Here is a 9,912-nt window from a genome sequence, read left to right as displayed (position 1 = left end):
CACGTGGGTGTCAGATGTCACCCAGGGGCCAGAAGAAGGGACAGGTCCTTACACATCAGGGATACAGCAGGATAAGGGAAGCCGGGGAGACAGCATTTGGGCTGGACCCTTCAGGAGGGGAAATGGGGGCCCCAGGGAGGGTTTCAGAGCCCATGGTTGGGTGAAACAACACCGGTGTGCTCAGGGATGAGGCAGGTGATTAGATGTGGCTCAAGCATAGGGTTCCCAGTAGGAGGGGGGTTGAAAGTGTGCTTTCTCTGTAGACCTTCCCAGGGATCCAGGTGGGAATTAATGCAAAAAAAGAATTCCTCAGGCTCTAGCTTGTTTGGCTCAGTGAATAGAATGTTGGCCTGCGGACTGAAGAATCCTGGGTTCGATTCCAGTCAAGGGCACATGCCCAGGTTGTGGGCTCGATCCCCGTAGGGTGGTGCAGAGGCAGCTGATCAATGATTCTCTCTCATCATTGATGTTTCTATCTCTCTCTCCATCTCCCTTCCTCTCTAAAACACACACACACACACACACACACACACACACACACACACACTCTAGAAGCCCGGTGCACGAATTCGTGCATGGGTGGGATCTGGCTGACCTGCCCTGATTGGGGCTGATCAGGGCAGGGTGGGCCAGGGGGAGGGGCTTAGGGAGGTTGACCGGCCGGCCCCACCCCCAGTCGGGGTGAGGGGGCTGATCGGGGCGCAGTGCACCTCAAAGCAACCAGTCATTCCAGTCGGTCCAGTTGGTCCGGTCACTTGGCTTTTATATATATAAAATATCAACCTGCCCCAAACCCACCTTCTCCTGGGGAGGGCAGAGGCAGGGCTCCCACCCCCGCTTCACCTCCTCACCCTGGGGAAGCCTTGGATGCCAGGCCTTGCTCTACCTCCTTCCTACTGCACGTTCTCAGTGCTCAGAGGTCAGGGTCATGAGCGCTGTGTCGCCTGGACGAAATGGGGGAAAGAATTTGATTCCTGTCTATGACATGCAAAGAACCCAATGCAGGAAAACTAAATTGTTCCCCCAGGTTCAAAAGTTAAAAGGTAGAAGCAGAAAATTCAATGAAAAGAAATTTCTCTATAAGTCCAGATATAGACACTCCCCTCAAAAAAAAACATATACTGTGCTCTGCTGGTGTGGCTCAGTGATTGATCATTGACCTAAGAACCAGGAGGTCACAGTTCCATTCTTGGTCAGGACACATGCCTGGTGTGGGGCATGCAGGAGGCAGCCAATCAGTGATTCTCTCTTATCATTGATGTTTCTATCTCTCTCTCCTTCTCCCTTCCTCTCTGAAGTCAATAAAAGTATATTTTAAAAACACATATTCTGTGATTTTATCAAAAGCTCCATGATCTCTGTGACCACGCCTCATTCTCCTTTTTATTATTTACTAGGGGCCCAGTGCATGAATCTGTGCAACTTGAAAGGAAGTTACTGTGAGCTGTGAGGCTGCAGTGGACACAGAGGCGGGTCTTGGTCCATCCTCTGCGCCCCTGCAGGGCCACTCCTGCTGCGGCCCTGGTCCCCTGTCTGCTGGCAGCCCTGCTCCTGCCACCGCTGCTCCCATGCGGAGCTATTGGGACCAGTGCCAGCAGCGAGTGCGAGTGGCGGCTAATGGCCCCGATTGCCCCTCAGGAGCAGGGGAATGTGGGGAAGCCCTGAGGGGCCATTGGGGCTGGCAGCCACCGCTCCCACCCGCTGATGGCACCAAGCGATCAGGGATGGCACCAAGCAATCAGAGCTGGCGCTGGGTGCCACCAGCAGGTGAGAGCACTGGGTGGGACCTCAGCGTGCGGGAGCAAAGAATTTTCAGTAACCACCAGAGGCTCACCCCGATGACAGTGACTGGAGCCCTGCCTTGGTCTGGCGCCCTGTTCACCTGCTCCACCATCCCGCCACTGCCAAAGCCTGCCATGTTCCACACTTGCCCCCCTGGTGGTCAGCGCACGTCATAGCAACCAGTTGTTGGGTTGTTGGGTTATTTGGTGGTTCAGCCGTTGGGTCTATTTGCATATTAGGGCTTTATATATATAGATGTCTTTGCATTTCTTGGCATCTGCTGTGTGCCAGGCCCTTTGCAAGACCCTTTCACCACATGTCCCCACAACATGGTGGGGCAGGGGGAGTGGCTAGGGGAGGATGAGGGGTAAAGGAAACTGAGGCCTAGAGAAGGAAAGGGACCCAGTGTCCTCAGGGTGCCACCAAGGGCCCAGCTCTTGGACCTCGAGTGCAAGCTCTGTCTCTAACCTCAGCCTCCACCTCCCTCAGCCAGGCCCCTGGGACAAGAGGAGCTTAGAAAGCACCTGTGGAAACTGAGTCCCTTAATCCAGGGTCAGAAGGGACAAACCTGTTTGACAAAGGCAGCCAGACGTTAAGCGGGCACCCATCCCCCAGGACGCCCTTCATGGCTCTGTTCAGCTTTGCTGGAAACCACAGACTGCGTGGGAAATGACAGGTTGGTGAGTTCCAGGACGGAGAGGAGTGACCTGAGCCTGGGTTAGAGTTCGGTGGCCCCTCTGACCTACCGGAGCCCCCAGGCCAGCCTGGCCTTCACATTGAAGGGAGGAAATTGATTCAAGGGTGGGAAGGCATTCTGAGCTTCCTGTTCTGGTAGATGGGGATTAGCTCCTCAACCCCCACCCATCCCCTTCCTCTCCAGGCAGCTGTGTGATGGTTTGGTTTGTTTTTTAAAAAAAATATTTTTACTGACTTTTAGAGAGAGGAAGGAAAAGGGATAGAGAGATAGAAACATCAATGAGAGAGAAACATCGATCTGCTGCCTCCTGCACACCTTCTACTGGGGACTGAGCCTGCAACCCGGCCATGTGCCCTGACTGGGAATCGAACCATGACCTCCTGGTTCATGGGCTGACCCTTAACCACTGAGCCATACAGGCTGGGTAATGGTTCGGTTTTTAATCTGTGCCCATTGCTTTCCTTATTCTAACCATGTAACTGTTGTGCATCACCGAGCAAGGTGGACATACTATAATTACATTTTCTTCCTTCTACAACTTTCTGGTTTCTTCCCAGAGTTAAATTTTCAGCCGGGCTCAGGGCATCCTCAATGATACCCTAATCTCTTTGCCCTGACAGATCTGTAATACACTTTTCAGTGCGATTTCCGACATGGTCACGCCTGTCAGTAAATCTCTGCATTCTTATGAGGATTGGGGACCCCCTACTCAGGCCAAAGGCTAGCCCCCCACCCCACCCCAACTTTCCTGGCTGCTCTGACACCTTCCTTTGGGTGACTTAGAGAAGCAGGAATGCCACCTCTTCAGCTTGCTCCCACGGAGGGAGGAAGCCAGAAAGAGGAAGGCTAAGGAGAAGTCTGCTTAGTGGGGGTGGGGCCTGGGTGGGAGGTGGGCTGAGGTGTCCAGGCCAGCGTTCAGGACAGTAGGTGGCTGGAAACTCCCGGCCTCTGGCATCTCTCCTCTCCTTTCTAAGTCACCTGCCTGCCCCCTGTGTCTACATGGCCCAGATTACACTCAGGGATCTACTGGATTACTTACCGCCTGTTTCTGTGGATCTGTAGGGTTAGAGTGAGATAGAACTATTTGGAGCTCTTACCACAGGCCACACTGTTTCCTGCGCTGCACCCCCACCCCCAGGGAGGGTGCCTGCCTGCCCTGCTCCCCCACAGCTGTTTCTGGCAGCTCCTCCCACCCTCTGCCTCTGCAAAGTGGCAAAGGGTGCAACAGTTGAACTCACATTGCAGGAGGAAGTTACTAGTGGGAAGAAACTTTTTTATAAAAAGCAACTATGGGGAGTTTCTGAGAAAGAGGAGGGTCGGGTGGCTGGGAGAATTTGCAGTCCAGCTGGGAGGGAAGCTGGCACAGAGGCCCAAGAGTGAAGGTGTGAGAGGGAGGAGCTGAGAGCTGGGAAAGGGCTGCCAGCAGCCTCCCTTCACCTGAATGCCCTCGGTCACCCCAGGTGAGATTGCTTTCTGCCTTTTGGGGGAGGGGGGGAGGGGGGAGGAGGGAGGGAGCTGGAGGGCAGGCTCAATACCGCTTTTGCCAGCTCACTCAGTCCACCAGCACCCACCAGCACAGCATTATGGGTTTCGGGGTCTGTCTCCCACCTTCCTCCCAGCATTGACCGGTGCCAACCCCCCACTCCCCACCCCGGAGAATCTCAGTGAAGTGAGCCTGGGTCCCCTTGCTTCACAGTCTCCATTATGAAAATACTTCCGATCTTCCATCCATCACAAGGGAGCCCCCTTCCCAAGCTTTCGGGCTGTGTGCCATTGACACATGGCTGGGTGGGCAGTAGGACCGGGGTGCCAGGCCTGTGTTCAGCAAGGAGATGAAAACAGCCTGCCTCTCTCTGAGCCGCCCTCCTGGCTGCCCCCTGCCCCCACCACACCTGGATTACTCTCCCGGGGACCCCTTCCATTCTGCCTGTATCAGACGCACTCGCACTCGTCTCCTGACTGGGCCGTGATGTTCTGAGGGCTTGGGCTGTGCGGCCTCCGGGGATCCAGCTCAGTGTCGGCCAGGCTCAGGGCTTCCTCAGTGATGCCTGGAGAAATACAGTGCGTGTTCTGGAAGACCTAAGTGACAGTGACAGCAAAGGGAATTTCCTGGCACTTGGCTGACTTGGGGGAAAAGGTTATTCCAGAATCCTGCCCCAACTCTCACCCGTCCCTGGCTTCACTATGCAAGCCTTGTCCCTGAAATCTCTCCCCAGCCTGCGGTGTCTCTTTCAGCAGGTTGCCTGATAAATAGCATTTCGTACACTTCCTTTTTCTTTTTAATTGTGATAAAATATGCATAAAGTAAATTTAACCATTTAATCATCTTTAGCATTTTTAAGCGCACAATCAGTATTGTTAAGTATACTCACACTGCTGTGCAACCAATCTCTAGAACTTTTCCATCTTGCAAAACTAAACAACTTTATACCTCTTTTTAAAGTTCTTTTCCAGCCCGGCTGGTGTGGCTCAGTGGTTGATCACTGACCTATAAACCAGGTGCTCAGGGTTTGATTCCTGGTCAGGGCATATGCCAGGTAGCTGGCTCCATCCCCCGAAAGGGACGTGCAGGAGGCAGCCGATCAATGACTCTCTGTCATCATTGATGTTCCTATCTCTCTCTCCCTCTCCCTTCCTCTCTAAAATCAATAAAATATATAAAGTTCTTTTTTAAATTTACTACAGAAAATTTCACACATATATAAAAGTTGACAGAATAGTTTAATGTGCCCGAATGCCCCCAACATCTGCTTTAATAATGATCAACTCATGGCCTATCTTGTTTCCTTTACACCCCTCCCCCACTGTCCCCCATCCCTCCCCACTCAATTATTTGGAAGCAAATAAAAAACGTCATATCATATCATCTGGGATATTTCAACATGTAACTCTAAAGCAGTGGTTCTCAACCTTCTGGCCCTTTAAATACAGTTCCTCATGTTGTGACCCAACCATAAAATTATTTTCGTTGCTACTTCATAACTGTAATGTTGCTACTGTTATGACTCGTAATGTAAATACCTGATATGCAGGATGGTCTTAGGCGACCCCTGTCAAAGGGTCGTTCGACCACCAAAGGGGTCTCGACCCACAGGTTGAGAACTGCTGCAAAGGATGGGGACGCTTTTAGATAATCACAAAACCTTTGTTACACCTGAAAATCTATGGGACCCTCACCAGGTCTTTCTCCCTCTCCCCCCTAGCAGTCCCCTCACCCTGTGAAATTTCCTTGCTATCTTCGATGTCCTGTGACAGCCTCAGGATAAACCTAGTAACAAGACCTTCTCCCTCCCTCCCTAGGGCCTGCAGAGACTCTTAATCTGGGTCCTCTCTTAGCTCTGGCTCTTTTGTTATCTGAGCATCTCCTCTCTGTTCACTCTTCCTTCCCCTGGACTCCTGTGGTCACGTGGACTTTGGGCATCCACAGACAGAGGGATGTGCCTTCCTCTTCCCATCTCCTTGTGCCCCTCAGCTGATCTCTCATCCCGCTCTCTGATTCGCTCTCCAGCCTTTGTCCTGTTCTTTGACTCGTGTAAACCTTTTTTATTTCCATAAGCAAGTGCTTTTTCCCAACACCCCTGTTTGCTTCTTCAATGATGGAGGCACTCTCCTCGCTGGGTGCTCAGTCGCAGGCCAGGCCCCCTCTCCTAGGCACTCCCTCTGCGGTTCTCTGTTCCCTGGAGGGCACAGCGGAGACCTCCTCTGTATGTGGCTGAGTCCCTCCGTGCCACCAGGGGCCCCTCTTCCCAGTAATCGCGCCTCCTTTCCTTCTCTCTGCTTCTCACCACGACTTGCACAATGAATGGCACATCCCATCATCTGGCTTGTAAGCGTGTTCCTCTGACATCCCCCTTGGGAGCCCGTGTAGAGCAGGGGGGCTGGGTTTCATGGGCCTCATGTGGTGCAATCGCCCACATGTAACTACTTCCTCCCTATTGCTGCTGTAGAAGAGGAAGCCTTGTGCCTTCAACATCCAAGTCTTGGCTGGCCAGGGTCCTCCCAGACGTGCCACAAAACCAGCCTGGTCAAGAGCGGGCAGAGGCCTCTGCCAGCCCACCAGACGCCCTGCCACATCTCCAGGACATCAAGCGGGGTGAGTGAACAGATGTGTCCAGGGTGGTCTTTCTAATGCTGGTCTTTCTGTGGCTCTTCCCTGGACAGTGGCCATAGCCTTTCCCAGGGGAAGCAGCTCCAGGGGGTCCAGCCCTGGAGGGGCCCTGGCAGCCTTGCTCCCTCTTGCCTGCCCTGGGATCATCCATCCCAGGCCTCCTGTCACTGAGATCCAGTGAGGGGTGTGGTGCCCACCGCAGGCAGAGCTAGCGGATGCTGGGAACGTCTGTGACTGAAGAGAACGGGACCCAGCATGGCGAGAGGACCGGCACAGCCCCCAGTCCTCGGCATCTGGGTCTAGGGTCTTCCAACAGCCACAGACACTTGCTGAGCCCCAAAATGAGGGCTGCGAGGCTGGCAGAGCCAGAAGGAGGTGGGGGCAGGGAAGATCACCCCCCGCCCCGGCTGGTGGGTGCAGCACTGGGCAAGGCTGGGCTGTGTGGGAGGGGAGTGGGGCCTCACCAGCTGTGCCTTCCTCTTCCTGCCTGAGTCAGTCCCCCTCCTCTCCTCGCGCCTCCACGCTGCCTGGGCTGGTCTGTGCCCCGCAGAGTCTGTGTGTGTGTCTGAGTGTGAATGTGTTATGTTTGGTGTGTGTATATGAGGGGGAATGTGAATTTGTGGTGTGTGTATGAGTGTAGGTACATGTGAAGGAGTGTGTTAGTGTGGTGTGAGTATGTGTGTCTAAATGTGGATGTATGGGGGTATGAGGAAGCATGTATTATGAGTGTGTATGTGTGTGTAAATATGTGTGAGGTGTGTTTGCGTGTGTGGTGCATTTTCTAGGTGGTGGGTCTGTCACTTCTCTTGGATTCTCGAAGTTTCACAAGCTCAGGACTGAGGATGGTAAAGTGCTGGGTGACAGTGAGTTTTAGGGAGACAGGCATTAGGTGTGTGATGCCTAAACCAGTCTCCTGGAGGGGCAGTCACTACCTGGAGATTTCGTGGGGGAAGAAGGGGGGCCCAGTGCCTGGCCGAGTTCTGCAGAAGAGGCGGCCGCTGTCCAGGGGATGGGAGGGGCCCGCCTGCACCCAGGGAGAGTGTGACATGAGCAGGCCGCTTGGCCTCCCATCTGTGAAATGGGAGGGCTGGGCTGGGCCAGCCTGTAGTTTAAATTCCCACTGACTCTATGATCAAAGGTCGCTTCTGAGCAGGTGTGAGGGACACGTGGACAAGAGGCTGATGTGTCCAGGCTGGTCTTTCTAATGGAAACCACCAACCTGTCAAGGACCCCCGCACCGCCCACAGCCCTCCCTGTTCTGAGAAAAGGTGCTGGGGGGCTCTTTCCTGCCTCTCCAAGCACAGAACAGCACCCCTCTCACCTCTGGTCCAGCTGCCATAGCTGAATGCGGAATCCTGCAAGCCCAGCTTTGTGGGGAGCCCACGTGTAGGGAGGAGGCCCAGCCCTCGCAGCCAGTGCAGGCGACAGGCGGCCTGTGTGGTCCAAGCTGGTCTTTCTCCGGGAGCTTCCCCTCAGGTCCAGGCCGAGCTCCACAGTGAACAGGGATGTGAACATGCTACTTGCCCATGTATGGGGCAGCACAAGCCCATCGGTGATACCATGTAGCACCAAGCCCGTGGTGATGCCATGTGACTCGGGCCCCCGATAGCTCTGTGGATCATGTCTGAAGGGCTCATCTTTCTGCTCACCTGTCGCGTTGTGAGTGTCCCACAGTCCCACCTGAGGCAGTGTCATGGGCAGCTGGGTCCATTTTGCAGATAAGGACACTGCCTGCAAGGCGTTGATAAAACTGTGTTCATCCAGAGGATGGGGAGCCTGGCCATGCTGAGAACCCTCCCTTCAGGGGCCTCTCTGCCCATCGCTGGGCAATCTTTGGGTGATGTCTGGGTAACAGCCACCAGGCAGACCCGGTCAGGGGCTCACTGTCTGTTTTCCTTTGCACAAACTGGACCTAAAATGAAAATGTTGAATTTGTCGTCATCTCACCCCCAGACCCTGCATGTGACGGTGGGGCTGGGACCCCGTTCAAGAGCATCTGCCTAAACGCTCTAAACACACCAAAGGGAAGCAAGCATCTGGGCGGGGGCGGGGCCCTGGGTCTCAGTGGGCCCTGTGATCTGGAGACCCCACTCGCTTGTACCACACAGGCCGCCTGTCACCTGCACTGGCTGCGAGGGCTGGGCCTCCTCCCTACACGTGGGCTCCCCACAAAGCTGGGCTTGCAGGATTCTGCATTCAGCTACGGCAGCTGGACCAGAGGTGAGAGGGGTGCTGTTCTGTGCTTGGAGAGGCAGGAAAGAGCCCCCCAGCACCTTTTCTCAGAACAGGGAGGGCTGTGGGTGGCGCGGGGGTCCTTGACAGGTTGGTGGTTTCCATTCGCTTCTATTATTGGCTGGTGGGCATCCTGGTGACATGGTGCAGGGAGGAGAGGCCTGGCAGGCACAGACAGGTCCTGGAGCTCCCAGTCTGTGACCTGGCAGGACTTCCTGTTTTGGCCCAGGGCTCTCTCCTCTGAAAGCTGAAGGTATCTGGGCCACTCACCCTCCCAGCGGCCAGGTAGCAAGGCCCAGGGGAGTTAGGGAGCAGGCAGACCCCAGCTCCCAGGTCTGAGAAGGGTGTCACGTGGGCTCCTCTCAGCTCTGGGGGAGCTGTGATGCCACAGCCCACAGCTCTGATTAGGGGGGGAGAGAAAGGGGCTCAGAAATGCCCTCGTAGCCCGCGGAGCAGGAAACCACGGTGCAGTTGGCTTCCCTCAGCTCCGCGGTTGTTAAAAACACCTCTAGCAAGTTTTTCTAAAACTGGACATATATCTTGGGATCTGCAGCAGCCAGGGTTCTCTAGAGAAACAGCACCAATAGGACGAGCATGTGTGTGTGCAGAGAGAGATTTATTTTTTTATTTTCAGGAATTGGCTCATTGCAGTTGAGAGACCTACCAAGTCAAAACTCTACAGGGCAGGTCAGAAACCTAAGAAACGTTGATGTTGCAACTCAAGTTGGAAAGCCTTCTGCAGGCAAAATTCCCTCTTCCTCCAGAGACCTCGAGGTCTTCGTGTCTCTTTAACAAGGGAGGAAACTGAGGCTGGGAGGGCTGAGATGGCCTGTCCACAGTCACTCAGCTGCTGAGTGTAGGTTTGAGAGTGTCAACCCTGGGGTCTGGCTGATGTGGCTTTGTAGTTTGGGGAAGGGTCTGACTCTTTTGATCTCGCTGTGTGGAATGGGGAGCAGGCAGTTTATCCTCTGGGAGATGCAGCTCAGGGTGCAATGCTCCCAGGTGACCCTCTTTCCAGAGCTTCCAGTGCGGGGGAGTCATACTACATTGGCCCGAGGGTAGGCAACAGGGGGGTGCTGTGGGCAATGCCCAG

General features: G+C 54.5%; 1 protein-coding gene across 1 annotated transcript in view; it reads left to right on the top strand.

The window, feature by feature from the left end:
• Positions 1 to 3,802: 3,802 nt before the first annotated feature.
• The window catches only part of ITGB2 (integrin subunit beta 2), a 28,224-nt gene continuing 22,114 nt past the window's right edge, over positions 3,803 to 9,912 (top strand). The window contains exons 1-2 of the mRNA XM_006099922.3: positions 3,803 to 3,939; positions 6,427 to 6,572. Of these exons, the coding sequence (XP_006099984.1) occupies positions 3,921 to 3,939; positions 6,427 to 6,572 (165 nt within the window). The 5' untranslated portion in view covers positions 3,803 to 3,920. The remainder of the gene's footprint in view (positions 3,940 to 6,426; positions 6,573 to 9,912) is intronic.

Source organism: Myotis lucifugus, unplaced genomic scaffold (genome assembly GCF_000147115.1).
Source record: "Myotis lucifugus unplaced genomic scaffold, Myoluc2.0 scaffold_291, whole genome shotgun sequence".
Taxonomy (NCBI): domain Eukaryota; kingdom Metazoa; phylum Chordata; class Mammalia; order Chiroptera; family Vespertilionidae; genus Myotis; species Myotis lucifugus.
Note: the sequence above shows the minus strand (reverse complement) of the source record. Positions and strands in the feature narration are given on the sequence as shown.